Below are 17230 nucleotides of genomic sequence, written 5' to 3' on the forward strand. Positions count from 1 at the left end.
CGTGTATGCAAGTTCTACTGAAAAAAAAAAAAAAAAAAAAAGCATTTCGGTTTGTCACAGTTTAGTCTGCTTCGTTTCTCATCCAACACGTGAGAAATTGAGCTAAACATCCCTTCACTGTCTCCTATTGTGCAGGGCATGGACAGGTACAGTACGCTCGCACAACTTCAAGTGCGCAGGAAAGACTCTTATTTTGTGCGCTAGTACACCAACGGCTGATCGTTTCCTGCTATATGTGCCTCAGACAGGTAGCTCTGCACTTCCAGTGATGAACGGCTGCACGTATCCTGCGCACAGATTTCGAAATACTTCCACACAAATGATATAGCGAATGATTACAATGTATTATGTGCACGCGGGTGAATTTCTGGAAAAATCGGCCGAAAAAAAGACCAAAAACCGATTATGGCCAGTCAACCGGTACATCCCTAATATATATATTGTGTGTGTCTCACATGGTTTTGCCATAAACTATTGTTAATTACTGGCTGCCAAGAACATGAAACTATAAAAATTCAAGGGGCATTAAGAAGCAAAAAAACCAATATTGCAGAAGACTGATTACGCAAATTAGTGGGCGTATGCAGTACTACTGACCACACTACCACACCAACACAAAACCTACAGAGAGAACCTTCACGCTTTTAAGCTCAGATGAAGACACTGCATAACCCATACATTCTGTAAAAATGCAAACATCTTTCAACATTTATTGGCAACACAGTTTAAGCCCTGCCCCATCTGGCCTCTGTCTATGAAAGTAATCTCTTATTAATCTTATATTTCAGAAGCATCAGATGTGAGCGGTTTTGAACTTGAGAACTCTATATATTCTCATAAGCAATTGAGTTGGGCTGGTGCTAAGCTTTCAGGGACCATGTTGAAGTTTCACATTACTGTACAGAGGATAAATTCATCTTTGTTTTAAAAGCTTGTCATGTAAAAGGAAATAACATTAGCTGGAATGGCATTATACTGATGAAGAGGGCCTGTGTATTTCAGGTACACGTTAGGGTCTGACACGAAGTAATGGAATAAGTGCAATATTTAAATACAGAACTAATAAAACAAAGTAAAGGTCCATATAAAAAGTTCAAAGTTTCAAAGACGCCCGACTCAAGCGAGATTTATCTAGTGATCATTTTCACATGGCATTCTAAATCTGTAACTACATCTATAGGGTCTGTAAGTGAATTTGACTAGAGAGTAAAGGCAGTAAATTCCACTCACTGAGTTAGTGCCCAGGATCTGTAAATTGGGTTTGTCTGCCTCCAGCAGCTTGCGCACCATAGTAAGGAAACTCTCCACAAAAAGGTTTATAGTCTGACAGTGACAGGCCATCAGTAGCTGGTCCAAAGCCTCCATAGCAATACAAACATACCTGTGAGACACAAACATGATATTGCACAGTGATGACCACAGATTATTATAAGCAGGTATAAATCACAGAGCCGGACAGAAACAATCACTGCCCTTTCTTCCAATTTTAGTTTTTACCCATATCTATGCCGGGCAACGTCTCTGGATAGTCTCTCTGACAGGTAGGCACCGATACGGTCTAGTTTCTCCGGAGCGGACAAGGCATAAAAAGTAAGCTTCTCCATGTTAGCTTTCACCAAACCATCCTTTACACAAAAAGACAAGACAGCAGACAGACAGACAGAGAGCAAGAGAACATTGCAAAGAGAGAACATTAGAGAAAGACATAAAAAGATTGATTTTAAACTTTCCTCTACTAAAAAAGAATTGTACATCGATTATTATAACCTTACAGTTACATGGTGTAATACGAGACGAATTTTTTTTTTTTTTTTTTATTTAATTTTTGCATGCTTTTTAATGTGTTACTTGTCACTTCTTTGTAATTATTTGTACAAATTTCTTAGCATATTCAGTTGTTTCAAAATAAATCCTACATCCAACGTAGGGCTGCACAATTAAGGCAAAAATCATAATTGTCGATTATTCCCTTGAGATTATAATTGTGATTATTAATTACGATTATCACAATTTACATTGAATGATGTTTATGCCATTGTTTGATGCAACTGCATGCTGTATTTTGATATGAAAATAAACAAGCTGAAAACACTAACTTTTAGTGCTTTTCTATAGTATTAAGTCTCAAATGTCAACTATCGGATAGTTTCTTCTTTAAATAATAAAAAAGTTAAAAATATGAACGGTATTACAATGTTATACTGAAACTAAAATTTTAAAAAATGAGAAAATTCCTTAGGATAACATGTAAAAAGAAAAAAATGCATCTTAAGCACGTAGAATAACAAAAAGTGGACTTTGAACAAATTAATTGCTGCTATGACCGATTACGTAATTGTGGCATCCATAATTGTAATCGCGATTAGAAATTCGATTCATTAATGAGTACTTAGAAAGCTAAAGATGAAAATGTATGTATACGTTGCAAGACATTAAACAAACGCACACACACACACCTTTTTATTTCTTAAACAAGTTTAAAATACAATGTATAAATTATTTGTTTTCTCTAATATTTTCCAACCCTAAATATAAAAATCTCTGAAACAGACAAACTAGTCTGTAAAAACAGATGAATGCAGTCAGGTGAGCATGCAGCAGATCTGTCACAGTGGTTCTAAAACGAATGAATGTCACTGAAAGCCTGCATTGCATTGATCCACTGATGACTGATAACCACTCCAAACCTAGTGAAGCATCCCTTTCTCTGGCTCAGCGGCTTTTATTTCCTCTGACCTTACCTCAGGGTCCTCCGGAAAGATGTTATCCACCAGCCTCTTGTAACGGGGTCTTAGGGCCCACAGCATCCACAAACACCTGAAACAATGGGAGAAAGTGAATTAGACCGGCAGTAATACAAAATAAGACCCTAACACAATAACTGAGCACACAAGGACAGAAATAATATACGTGAAGGAAAAGGAAAGTTTGGAAGGTTATCTCTCCAGACCCCTTTGTTACCTCATCTCCGTATGTAGGGCAGTATTGATCAAGAGTCTTTGTAATTATACTCAAGGTGAGGTTTATTTATTGCATCGACACATTAAATAAAGTAGACCCGTGTGCTGTAATCTAGTAAGTGAGGCCAGTCGATTCAGGGGAAAGGCATTCATCTGTATTTAGGAAACGTCTGCAGCTTGGTGTGCCAGTTAAATGGATTTGAAAAGAATCTGTTGAAAGCATTTAGAATTGTTTTGGTTTTAAGAAACTTATTCAGACATATAAAGAAAACACACTGTAGATCACAGGGGAAAGTGGTAACAAGGATAATTCATCGGTTGTCATCAATTTGATGCAAATGATTTCAGGAGAATAACAACATTTTTAATTTTAAAATAAGATTGAATATGTTTACACTAGGTAATATGAACTCTGATAAACATCTGCTTTTATTTAATTAAATATTTAGAATTTTCTCTTTTTTTGTATTTAATTATTTATTATTTTAAATCAACTTTTATTTTTACATTTTCAGTTTACATTTACATTTGAGTCATTTTATGTTTTATTTTTTATCTATTTTTAGTTCTGTTTCTATTTAGCTTTTAATTATTTCTAAGTTTTAATTTTATTAATTTTAGCACTGTAACCTAAACTTATTTAATTCATTTGATTGCCAAGGCAACATTTTTTTTTTTTCATCTAATATTTACATTTTATTTCAGCTTAATATCAGTGACCGAAAATAAATTGAATATATATATTTTTTTAGTTAACAATCGCAACACTTAGGTTAAATTTTCATAACCTTATCTGTAAGCTGTAGGTATACTCAACTCCATCCATCTATACTCTATAACTGTACACCATCCATTTTAAACACTTTTTTTATTTAATTTTTTTTTTATATTATAATTATACATGTGTTTTAATGAGTTCATACTAACTGAAAGGGGCTACATGGAATATATGTTATCTTAAAAATTTATAATTCACACATTTAGGATGATTTAAGCAACCTGCAGGAAGTTTAAATGTGATTACAATTGTGAAAAACCTGACCAGTCACTGCATCTAAAATATACACTTCTCCTGCTTATACATTCATATAACTATTAAACTAAAATACTGATGCTGATTAAAAACTGTTCATATCCATGTGTGTCTGTCAACTATCCAATTAAAACTCCACAAGCATGGTTTTTCAGACACACACAGACCCCTTTCTGGGTGGATGAGTCCGAGGCAGCACCTTGGTAGGACCCCTGGGAAGGACAAGGCTGTTTACACCATTACCATAGAGAAAGAGCTTTCGTCATGGAGGAAAGTAAACAAACCAGGGCAAGTGGAGCGATCAGACAGCAGCGTTCAACCACCCACACAGAACTGACACAGGCTTTTCATTCTAGTCAACAAATATTAACGATCAGATCACACACAATATATACTAGTGTGTATAGAGCAGACAGATATTAAACTATATCAGTAAGAGCATCAGTCTACAAAACTCACTCATATTTGTATTTTAAATGCACCACCAAGTTCAGCATAGGTTTATTTACTCAAGCCTGCTATCCGACCAGCTACTGTCAAGCTGCCGTACACCAAGAGTGTGATTGGCAATTACACTGCGATTGGATGGATGGGAGAGGAGCTGGAGTGTGAGTCACACATTGGCCTTCCTGCTAGTGTTTTGACACATCAGCGTGACACCTCTACGCCTAAAGCAACTGAAGCAGAAGCGAAAGAGAAAAAAAAACCCTGACAGTCGACACTGAAAATTTCCACCCACACACTCAAGACTGCAGTGAATCCTCTCACGCTCGCCCAGTTTTCACTCCTAGAGTGAATGTGCAGTTAAAACAGGTCATTACAACTGCAATGTGCAATCACTTAAAACTGACAAACAATCAGCCACGCACACGTACATGGTATTTGAATGATAGCCATCTCTTGCAAATAAATAAATAAATATAAATATATATATATATATATATATATATAATACAAAATGAATAAATAATAATAATAAATATTTTATTAAACTATTTGTAATAAAAATAATACTACAAATAAAAGTGTTTTTGTTTTATTTATTAATTATATTTTAATATTTATAATTTGTTTTATATTATATTTTTATCAGTTAATAAAGATCAAAATTGAATAAACTGATTCAAACTAGTCAAAACAACAGTGCATTAAAACAATAAATGTATTATTATTATTATTATTATTTAATTGTTGTCATTTTTTTAACTAGTTGCTTAGTCTAGCTCAGTTTCCAGGGAGTTAATTATGATCAAGTGTAAAGAGTGAATTCTCCTCAAATATGTTGGAGCTTCTGCCAAATGCATGAATGTACTGTCAATAAATCATTAGGCAATTTTAAGAGAAGTAGGAGACAAAAAATAAATAGTAAACATTTACATTTAAGAGATTTGCAAGAAATCAAAATGATCTGGCCCGAGCATTTGTGCTCCTAATACCGAAGATCTTGATAATCATTCCTTCAACATAATCATAAGTATATAGCATGAAGTAAATATCAAGTTTATAAATCCAAACTCCATACAAGAGCAGCAACATGAACTGGTTTACTAGTACTGTATTAGCCTAAGCGCTTTCTGATTCTTCTCAGACAGGGTAGTAACAGTTCCCTCTGGTTTACAACCCTCATAATTCTCTTATGGCTGTGTACTCCCCTCTATCATTCACCCGGCACAATCAACTGACACCGACTAAGCACATAGGCAAGAATATGTGCTTTTAGATTTATTATTTTTACTTGCTATATCAGAATGCTGTACATCTAATGACAACGTTAATAAATACATGTTAACATGTTACACTCAGAAAGCAAAAACAACTAAATAATTTACACCAGGAGTGTGTTATCAACACTAGGGAAGTAAGTGCATACTTTGTTGCCAGGAACAACTCTCATTGTGGACACGCACCTCTACCATCTGCATACGCTGCAAAACAAAGACTATAGCTGGCACTGGGACAAAGAAGATTATGTCATAATAAAGAACTAGTCGTGCTGGGATGTACTACTATGGCTGATATGATATCCTCCAAGCTGGCATAGGCATACTAGAAGACATCCAGCTTTAACGGGGCTTTACATAACACACAACTCACTATGCATGTGAATGAATCAAACTCAGTATGGAAAATCAATCTTTCCGAAACACAGACGCCGGGCACCGTCTCTCTCGTCATGACGCAGTCACTCTAAATACATTTCCCCTGAATTGTGAGAGCTTCTTGAAATGACTGCTATATTTAGCACATTAGCCATCACAGATGCCATAATCCCTTCAGATTGCCCAAAACGGGACAAAATATTAAAGAGACTCAATCTCATACGTTTGGTGTCACTGGGGAAAAGCAGAAAATACAGAAAGGGAACTTCGAACAATGTAATCTATATATTTACTCTTTAACCTGGTCACTGTGAGCTCTACTTCCATGTGCATCTAGTAGTTCATCTAAAACTATCATTTGCATACTCAGGACTCTGTATGAGAACAATGTCGTGCCTTTTTGAAGAAGCTTTAGGATATAGTTCAATTGTTTTTGTATTGCTTATAAAACATTACATATCACCCCCCAAAATAGTTTGCAGTTGAGGACAAAATGTCAATCTAAATAACATGCAGTAAGGGTCCAAATATCAGAAAATATATTGAAAACTGTTGGTAAAAAATCTCATTTAAACTCGGATCAACACTAAAAAGTAGGATTAAGAAAAAATAAAATAAAATAAAATAAAATAAAATAAAAATAAATGTTCATGACATACTAATGATCTAAAATTTAGGGTTCTGTAAGTTTTTTTTTAATGTTTTTAAAAGAAATCTCTTATGCTGATCAAGGATGCATTTATTTGATCACAAACACAGTAGAAAAAGATAATGCTGTAAAGTATTATTATAACTTTAAATAAACTAATGTCTTTTTAATATATTTAAAAATGCAGTTTACTCCAGCGCAAAGCTTTATTTCCAGGCAAAGCTGTATTTTTTAGCAGTCATTACTGCAGACTTTAGCTTCACATCATCCTTCAGAAATCATTCTAATATACTGATCTGCTGCTTACGAAACCTTTCTCAATACTATTCAATGTTAAAAAACAGTTAATAATTTTGTAGAAACCATGTTATATTATATATATATATATATATATATAGAATCAATATAAAAACACACACACACAAATCAGTTTTGTTATTCTAGCCTACTGGAAAAAATATTAAACTGTATGTCATTGCTGATTAAATAATCTTTTGAACTCAGATGCATAGCATAATAGATCAGCATATGGAGCTGACTTAATCTCAAAAAGCAGTTTTTTCCTAGCATGAGTGGAGAAATCTGGCTGAAAAATTCTCAGGCTGTTAAAAATGCAATCGATCTGGTTTTGAAGTGCTAAAGCCAGTCATCTCGAAGGCATCCACGCTGTGAGAAATCAAAGCCCCAGCCTGACTGCCTGTAGTTTGTTTGAAACATCCTCAACATGCTGGTCAGATGAAATAATATGAATACAGCAGGAAATATTATATGTGTACATGCATTAGAGTAAATAAATGAATGTTGCAGTAAATCTGTGTGTTTTAGTAGTGTGTTTGAGTATTCGGCGCAAAGTAGTGTGGATGAAGCTAACCGGTAATGCCTGAAATCAAATAAGCACAATAAACAGAGCACAGCTGCAATACTGCATGCAATCTGTTGCTTCAGCATCATTCTACTGTCACTGCCATGATCTCCTGTGATGCACATGAAGCTTTCCTTCCTAAACACATGCAGGGATTTATCATTTAGACACAAAATCACGCACTCACACAATTGCCCTTACCGTACATTGATGGAAAACCTGATGAAATTCTCTGTTCTTTGCCTAAAGCCTCTTTCTCTGTCACATAGCCAGAGAGAGAGGGAGAGAGAGAGAGAGAGAGAGACACGCTCTCACAGACACTCAATCACACATGCACGCTCTCATACAGCGCATGTGACCGGGCTCCAATGACCTTGGATTTTCCAAACAATGCGGCACAGCTTTCCCTCTGTCTGGAACAATGCTGGTTTAACACACAGGTGCACACACACACACACACGCATACGAATACGAATACACACTCACACACACTCCTGCTCACATGCAGCCCCTCCTCAGCCAAGATGAATACACTCACACACCTCCTGACCATTTAACAATGAGAAAGGCAGAGAGGGAGGGAGATGAGGAGGGCGTTAGAGAGATGGAGAGTGTGAAGACACAGGATGAGAGAGGGAAGGAATCAATTGGTGCAGCCATGCGTCAGTCAACTAACCCCGCCTCCTGTTGCCCACTCTAGTAGTGTTTGATTGTTGGCTGTTATTTTCTGTTGTCTTTTTTGTTTTTAAAAATGAATAAAACATGCATTTTTTTTTTTTGACTGCTATAAAGAGAGTCTAATAAAACATTGATTTTTTTGTCTAGAGGTTTTAATATTTAATCTAGTTTAAAAAGAAAAATGAATATTTTGTACAGAAGGAAATTCAGTTTTGAATTGTTAATTTATAATGCATGTTGTTTAAGTTTTACTATTATGTCCTATTTTTAGCAACAAAAACATAATAATAATAATAAATCCTAATTTAAAAGAAATCTAAATCTACATCAGGATAGTACAGTGCATTTTCTTGTCTGGCCTGGGAGAAGCTCTAGCGTCTGATCCATGGCATGTGAAACGGCTCAGTGTTAATCTGAACGTGTTTCAGTTTTAGACACGCAGCTGGGAATTGTTCATTAAAACATAGAGATGGTTGATAGCAGCATATTACCAAATACCATTTAATATTTTTTGCAGTTGCTAAATGTTGTATGAGCATTCCTATATCAATAATTCATGGATTAAATTAATTAATAGTCAGGCTATTTCAAAACATCAAATGTAATCAAAGTGCTATAAATGAAAACAATAGCATGGAGAAAAAGAAGAAGAAAAAAATTGTATAGCCTAAAAATTAGCTTACCACCTCCGACTTGATGGTCCAACAGTTTACTGCAATCCACGAGTAGTCGTCTTGAAAAATCTGGAACACCTGAAATATTTGGAAAACTTGGAAGTTGCATCTTCTTGACTATTCTCACCAGAATAACTAATGAGACTAATCTATACTTTTATATCCACATCTATATCTGAATCCTTTTTGGAAAGTCATGGGAGTACTTGACTGTTAGTTTTAGAGCTGTAAAGTTACATCCACTGTTGGCTGTGTATGTTAATGAGAGTCTAAAACCACCTCCTTTCCTTCCTGCCTATTGGTTTGTTGCACTCTCTCTCCAGTGGGATATCCCATTGTCACTCACTTGGCTCATTTATAGTGTTCCAGCAGTTTTTTATACCCCTCTAGTTGCCTTTAAGATCTATTTTAGGACAATAAATGAATTGTCAATTTGACAGAATGTATTATTTATTTTTTTATGTAATTTGAATTTTGTTCTAATTGACTCGATTCGGTTCTTCTGAACAATTAGATTCAAAGAACTGGTTAAAAAAAAAATCCTAAATCATACAGTTCTTGTCATTACCTTCTCCATGTAATTACACTACCAATATTTACTAGTCTAAAACATTACAATTAAGCTATTTGTAACCAAATATTATTGTTAATGCTTGTCTTATTAAGTGTGTGTATGTGTCCCAGACTGCACTTATATTAAACTCTTAAAGCTTGGCAATTTAATAAAATGTAATTTATTAAAAGAACTCGTATGTTCGTTTTTTGTATGCGTGATGATCAAACGACCATATCGACGAGCAAGTCGTGAGCACACAAATCAGCTTTAAAAGTAACTTACTTTTCGCTTCTTATGACAAATTTTCGATTCACTGAAAATCATATTAATCAGCTTGCCCATCGTTTCTCGACAAATTCACGAGTCTGACATGATAGAGTTTTTGATTCAGTTGGTAAGTGAGTCGAGAACAGCTTGTGAACCGATTCAACCCTTTTTTCCTCTTCAAATGATTCGTTCACTAAGCGGACATCGCCAATTGACTCCCCTCTGTCGAATCTGTGTATGAGGGTTGCGGTCGCCATAGAAACCCCAATCTGTTTGCTATAAATTCCCCCAGTTTCTTTTTATTACAAAGAATATTCTTATTTCTTCTAATTGACTTTAACGTCTTTATGAAATATATAATGTAAAACGCTGTTTCAAGACCACTAGTTTACATATATATAGATATATATGTTTTTTTACAAGTCTCTGTTGAATCTGTCGTTTTTAACCGTGTAGCTAAGCAAATAGTCGTTGCTAGCGCATCTAGCCCGTTAGCATGTCGAGATTAAATAATTTTACCTCCTAAAATATATGCGTTTTTTTTTGTCCGGGGAAAAACATGCATGAAATGTACATTGGGTTTATGGAAAAAAAAAATGTTATGCGTGATATTTCGTGATACACTGGCTCTCTGTTAGCCACACAGTCAGCTGCTCACCGTGTCCACGGACCGACTCGGACATAAACATACGCGAATTCTAGTGATATTTCTTCTTCTCCTTTGAACGAGGTTTGCAAATAAGTGCAATATGGACACGAATGTTCAGAAGAGGCGAGAAAACAAGAAGTCTTTACGAGTTAAGGTCATTAGTTTGGGAAATGCAGAGGTGGGGAAGGTAAGAATAGACTGTTGTGAACCATACAGACATCAAACTTCAGAGATCAGGTGGTTCTTTACATGTGTTTGTTAAGATGATCTTGTGTTAATGATACATGTGTTTGAACGTATCAGTAGTTTGATGTTCACTTAATGTTCTCTCTAAGAACTAGCTGCTTTCCCCTTATACATGTTTTATTATGTATTTGATGTACACGGATACTGATACTCTAAATATATTTTTGTTAGTAATCTGTGTTTCATTTAGGAGCTATTCATTTAGCATGATATTGTTTTTAGGTTATCCTGCACAGTAGGTGCAGTAACATACTAGGTTTCCAAAAGCATGTAATATTTCATAATATTTTTGTTTATTGTTTCAGAGCTGTATTATTAAACGGTACTGTGAGAAGCGGTTTGTGCCCAAGTATCTAGCCACTATTGGGATAGATTATGGTGTAACCAAGTAAGTGTTGTGGACTTGACAAATTATTTCTCTTTGTCATTATTATTAAATATGAGGTTCAAAAGGCAGAAAGCAAGAATTTCGTTCAACTCTCCTGGTGGACCTGACCAGCTCAATCCAAGCAGAGTCCTTAGCCATCTCCAAAAATCGGCATAAAACCCATCTCCATCGTCAATCTTTATTTGACCCTCTAACTTTAGCACCCACTATTATAATTCTATTCTTTACAAAAATCTAACTACCTTTCTAATCTTTTTTTATTCAATTTTCTTTTCATCTATTAAACAGTTCTATATGTAAAAATACTATAAAAAAGACTATCTTGTGCTATTTTTTCTATTCTACCTGTTTTCTTTTTATTTATTATATTATTTAAAAGCATTTGCTACGTATACTGCGTTTAAACTAACTGAGACTCGTTATAGCACTTATATTTCATTCCCCCTTTGTTGTATTTTGATTGCTTCCATTATCCTCATTTGTAAGTCGCTTTGGATAAAAGCATCTGCTAAGTGACTAAATGTAATTCTGATCATATCAATGGCACATAAACACCAGGTTCTACTGGCTGGAAATATTATCATTTAATTGTATTTATGTATTTATTTATTCATTGATTGTATCTACCATTTTGCATGGATGTTCAATATTAAAAGAACAAAAACAAAAACGTATTTTTAGATGCAAAAGACAGTTATGTCTATTAATAAAGTACAAATCGAGGGATTCACTGATGGAATGAAAATGAAATGTTTGTTTCTTTTGGTTTTCTTCACCTCAAGGGTTCAGGTTCGAGACAGGGAGATAAAAGTAAACATTTTTGATATGGCTGGACATCCTTTCTTTTATGAGGTATTGCTTGGTTTATTTTATAGTTGTATGTGTATGCACATGATTAAGTGTGTTACAAATTAATAAAAAAAAAATGTGTAAACAAATGGCTCTTTTAAAAACACAATGAAATCAAGAATAGTTTTTTGTTATAGCTTTATGAGTACATCAGACTTACCACAGTGTGGTAGTGTTGAGCTGCTGTCCATGTAATTTCGTGCCTGTAGAATCTTATGGCATCAGCATTTAGTATTTTTCTTGTTGCCATGTATAGAAATTGGTCACAGGTTATTTGCTTGTGATGGCTGTGAGAGTCTGATGCTGAGGGGGATTGATGCTGTGTGTTTTACAGGTCCGCAATGAGTTTTATAAGGACTCTCAGGGGGTGATTCTGGTCTATGATGTTGGACTGAGGGAGAGTTTTGACGCTCTGGACAGCTGGCTCACAGAGATGAAGCAGGAAATGGGCTCACAGGCCAACATGGAGAACATCATCTTCGTCGTGTGTGCCAACAAGGTGCCGCTGGCGCTTAAATGTGTAATCTGTGATATAACATAAGTGAGAGACTGTTATAAAGTGTGGTCTCTCACCCATAAAGGTCGACCTGACGAAAAGACGAGTTGTGGATGAGAGTGAGGGCAAACTTTGGGCCGAGAGCAGAGGATTTCACTACTTTGAAACGTCTGCTCAGAGTGGTGAAGGCATCAATGAAATGTTTCAGGTATTTGCTCTCACGCGCGTCTACAGATTACAGCCCTGACATTCTGTTGACCGTCGTTTATTTAATGTGTGTCCACCTCCACAGTCCTTTTTCTCATCCATAACTGACATGTGTGAAAATGGAGGGAAGAGACCCACTCCAGAGGTCAATGTAGGTTTTACTAAAGAGCAGGCCGACACCATCAGACGCATCCGTAGCAGCAAAGACAGCTGGGATATGCTGGGGGTTAAACCTGGGGCCACAAGGTAAATTGCATGCTAAACGTGTTTGCTAGTGCTGCTCAACCTTTGTTTATCATACTCTGGATTAATTGCTATTTAGATATTAACTATTTCTCTGTATTATAGTCTCTGTTGCACAGTATCATGGTAAATTAATTAAATGATAGATTTCCTACACTCTACTTCATGCCATTTACCCATCTTTGAAAGAAGCCTCTTATGCTTACCAAGACTGCATTTATTTAATCAAAAATAGTCAAAACAGTAATATTGTGAAATAGTATTACAATTTAAAATAACTGTTTTCTTGTATAATATGTTTTAAAATGCATTTTATTCCTGTGTTGGCAAAGCAGTCATTACGCCAGGCTTTAGTGTTCACATGATCCTTCAGAAATCATTTTAATATGCTGATTTGTGTCTTAGGAAACATTTCTTATTAATATCGATGTTGAAAAAGTAATGCTGCTTAATATTTTTGTGGAAACTGATCTTTTAGTTTTTTTCATGATGATGAATAGAAAGTTCAGAAGAACAGCATTTATTGTAAACAGAAATATAAACCTTTTTTAGCATTATACATTTATCTACTGTCAACTTTAATGCATCCTTGCTTAATAAAAGTATTAATGTATTTAAAAACAAATCTAACTGACCCCAAACTTTTAAACAGTAGTGTGTGTATATGAATTTGTCTAATGCAGTGCATCCCATTTTTGTTAATGCCTGACCAGTGATTTGACAATGTTATACAACTGATTTATTGTATAATTTATTTTTTGTATATTAGAAATTTATTTGATGGTGATATGGTGGACTGAAAAAAAAAATAGTGTGGATATTTAAAAAAGCATGCATGGTGGCTGATGGCTGATAAAATGCCATAAATGTAATATATCACATAATTTAATAATAATAAAATAAATGTAAATATTGAATGTACTATATTATACACAGTAGGCCACTGGGCTTTGTTCTCTAAAGTTTTAACCAGCCATAAAAAGCTGTGTTGTTTGTAAACAGACTGTCAGATGCTTAATAGTAAGCAACAAGTTTGATACTGTTATTTGTCTCAGTATTATTGATGCAACACTGCCGTTTGTGTTAGCTTGGCTGGTTTATTCACGTGGGTCAGATCATTACAGAATGCCTTCAATCCACTTACCATCCCTAAATTCTCTCCTGCCAGCTTAATTAACCTCTTTGAGATTTCCCCAACACCCTGGGAAACCAATCATGAGCTTGTGTCATTTCTCATTCCCAGCCAATCACAATGCTTCTTCCTTAGCCGATTCTTCGCTGTGATCCCTCTTTAGTGGGACCACAGTGGTTTGCCATATCATCATTTTAAAAGTCTGTTTGATGTGTGTAACATGAGACCAATAGGTTTTTCTCATTTCGTGCTTTGTAGGGAGGAAGTTAACAAGGCATACAGGAAGTTGGCTGTACTGTTGCACCCGGACAAGTGTGTGGCCCCAGGCAGTGAGGATGCCTTTAAAGCAGTGGTTAATGCTCGCACATCGCTACTCAAGAATATCAAGTAGGAGCGTACGCCCACACACAAGTGCATCTCACATGGTTTCCATTACAAACACAATCTCCACATCGTGTCTGAGATATGCCATAAACAGATTGTTTTCATCTTCATTGTGCCATCGAAATATTCTTCTTCTTCTTCTTCTTCTTCTTTTATTTTAAATGAACATTCTTTGTGTTTGTTTTTATTGGTTGCTGTGGTGTTTTGTTTGTTGAATTTGTATTAATTATATATTTATTTACTTTTTTTGATAATTAAATGTGCATTAAAAACAATTGTCAGGGCAGTTTAAATATGCTATCAGAATTTCTGAAGGACAAATATCATTGTAGCACCACAGAAGTGTTTTCACCCTCAAGATTTCATCAAAAACCAACAAATGACTCCTTAAGGCCGAAACTTAACTATGTTCCCTTGTTTTAAGTTGATCAGCTTCACATTGCCATTAGTTGGAGTTGGAGAGTTGCCTCGCATTTGCAGAGTTCCCTTCTCAGTGAGGATTACGCTTTAGACACACGGAGAAGCCTCTGGACTCCAACAAAGACTTAGTAACAGCTGAGTTTGACATACAGCTACGACACTGTTTATACTATGACACACATCTGTCCTGTTTATAATGTAAAATACATGCTGATGTTAAAAGTTGTAGTAGGGAAACAACAATAATGCTGTAAGATTTCAGCCCAAATCATGTGCATGTCACATTATCTTGGAGCGTGAGGATGAAATTGGTGGATCCTTCTTTTCTCAGTATGTCCTGTGACTGTTGTGCTTCTTTACTCCCATAGATGTACAGGTGAAAGACCACTTATTTACCAACTGATTTGTTAGCCGGACTTAGCATTCTAATGCTATTGTTTAATCCTGATGCACCTCACAGGGACGCTATGACCTACATGATTCCCAGTTCTTCACCTCAGTTCACTCCAAAGAGGAGGAAAAGCATGAGCAGAAAATGTAACGTGTCCAATACATTTACAGCAGTGCAATATAATTTATTTAAAATGTATTTATTTATTTACAAAAATGTACTGTACATTTTTGTTACAAATAAATGAACAAAATGTATTTTTTTTATGTAAGGCTACTCACATTTAACATCTGCTTTCTAGAATGTTGCTTGTCTTTTGAAGAGAATTAAATTTCAAAAGAGATAATGTAAATCAACCAGTTCAAGAAATATGGTACGCGTCATGCACATGCATTTTGTTTATTTAACTTAAGTTATTCCCTTATGGGTATTATTTATATATATATATATATATATATATATATATATATATATATATATATATATATATATATATATATATATATATATATAGAAAATACCTTTATTCAACAAGGTGTTAAATTGATCAAACATGCAAAGACAAAGACAATAACATTGTTACGAAAATTTTAACATTGATGTTAATAAGAAATGTTTGTTGAGCACCAAATTAGTATATTGGAATAATATAATATGCAACAGGTATTTTAAATTGTAATAATATTTCATAATTTACTGTTTTACAGTATTTTTGGTAAATTAAATAAAGCCTTGATGAGCATAAGAAACTTGTAAGAAACATTAAAAACATGTACCAAACCCAAACTTTTGAACAGTAGTCTAGTATAAGTTGTGGTTACTAGTGCCAAAACTATTTTAAAGTGTATCAGAGTGCTGTTTACCAGTCGTTACACAACATTTAGGGGTTTTGCTAAGTGCAAAACTGAAAATCTAGCCATTGGTGTTGAGACAGTAGCTTGACCAATATATATATATATATAATTATTATTATTATTATTTTTCAAGCTATATTTTCTTTTCTTTTTTTCTGAAGTGTTGTAGGCTTGTAAGAAACTATTTGTAAATCTGCCACAGTAATGATATCTGGTCCAAGGATAACACAAGAACAAAGGGGATTTGTTTACAACAGCACTGGAATAAATATAACTAAGATAAATCTGTTACATTAGCAGAGCTGTGTAGATGTGCCAACATGCATTAGTTCAACAATGATTTATTTGGCCCTTGTATATGAACACTTCTATGTAGGTAACAATCACTGTAATGCACTGTAATTTTTATGGAACTGTGGTGTTTACAACACAATGTGAGTCTGTATGTGCAATGTAACCATTATTTATATTTTTAAACAATTACCTGAAAGTACACGTTTTGTGATCTTTATTACATGTGTTTATTTTCAAGGGCATTTGATAATGAGCTGCCTTGTTCTTTATGTTTGAATATGTAACATTTACCCAACCAATGTTAGTAACATCATCCGTAATGTTGTACTCCTAAATGTTTCATTAGCTACACTCACAACATAATAGCAAATCTTTTAACTGGAGGCACTTTTGTTTTCTTTTGTTTCATTCTGTGACATTGATTTGTTTGAGTGTAAAATGCGTTAAGGCATGAGTAAGAAGCATGTTTGTAATTATGCTGAATACAAAGATGAGGCCTGTTTACATGAATGCCAAGGCCACTGCTCAATGGAAAAAGTGGCTCTGTTTTATGCACAGAAGCATATACTTTTTCCATTCGGCTTATATAGTGAAATAAATGAATAATTATAAATCACTTTTGCCTTTTGTTTTTTGAAAATCGCAGTATAACCTCAACATTACAAACTAAAACACAAAAGCTACAAAATGATGGGTCATTCACACAGATTGATTTTTTTTATTTTTATTTTTTTAATGAGATGCAGAGCAGTGGAGTGGAGTGAAAAAAGGAGGTGTCTAGAGGTGTGTTTTCATAAAAGTTGAATTCTTTTAACTTAAGGGCCACGTTTTTAGAATACCATGACACTCAAGATAATTCAACAGACACAACAATCAAATTTGACCATTGAGCACATATT

The 17230-nt window shown here is 34.7% G+C and overlaps 1 protein-coding gene across 2 annotated transcripts; it reads left to right on the forward strand.

Annotated features, from left to right (window-relative positions):
- Positions 1 to 10025: 10025 nt before the first annotated feature.
- Positions 10026 to 15607, forward strand: LOC113091718 (dnaJ homolog subfamily C member 27-like). Of its 2 annotated transcripts, none has more exons than XR_003287424.1 (8): positions 10026 to 10614; positions 10979 to 11061; positions 11844 to 11913; positions 12245 to 12409; positions 12492 to 12614; positions 12699 to 12859; positions 14247 to 15168; positions 15253 to 15607. XR_003287424.1 is itself a non-coding variant. In XM_026257285.1 (8 exons), the coding sequence occupies exons 1-8, from the start codon at positions 10528 to 10530 to the stop codon at positions 14798 to 14800; spliced, it is 822 nt and encodes a 273-aa protein (XP_026113070.1). In that variant the 5' UTR covers positions 10026 to 10527; the 3' UTR covers positions 14801 to 15607. The 2 variants fall into 2 exon arrangements, 1 of the variants encoding a protein (XP_026113070.1); XM_026257285.1 differs by having other exon boundaries at positions 14247 to 14375; positions 14797 to 15607.
- The last annotated feature ends 1623 nt before the right edge of the window (positions 15608 to 17230 follow it).

The sequence above is a fragment of the Carassius auratus genome, unplaced genomic scaffold (assembly GCF_003368295.1).
Source record: "Carassius auratus strain Wakin unplaced genomic scaffold, ASM336829v1 scaf_tig00214274, whole genome shotgun sequence".
Classification (NCBI taxonomy): Eukaryota; Metazoa; Chordata; class Actinopteri; order Cypriniformes; family Cyprinidae; genus Carassius; species Carassius auratus.

What these genes read in the sequence shown, in the direction of transcription:
- LOC113091718 (XM_026257285.1), top strand. Translation starts at nt 10,528, where the DNA reads ATGGACACGAATGTTCAGAAGAGGCGAGAAAACAAGAAGTCTTTACGA. An exon ending in GACATCCTTTCTTTTATGAG is followed by an intron (nt 11,914 to 12,244) that starts GTATTGCTTGGT and finishes TGTGTTTTACAG; the next exon opens with GTCCGCAATGAGTTTTATAA. An exon ending in GTTAAACCTGGGGCCACAAG is followed by an intron (nt 12,860 to 14,246) that starts GTAAATTGCATG and finishes CGTGCTTTGTAG; the next exon opens with GGAGGAAGTTAACAAGGCAT.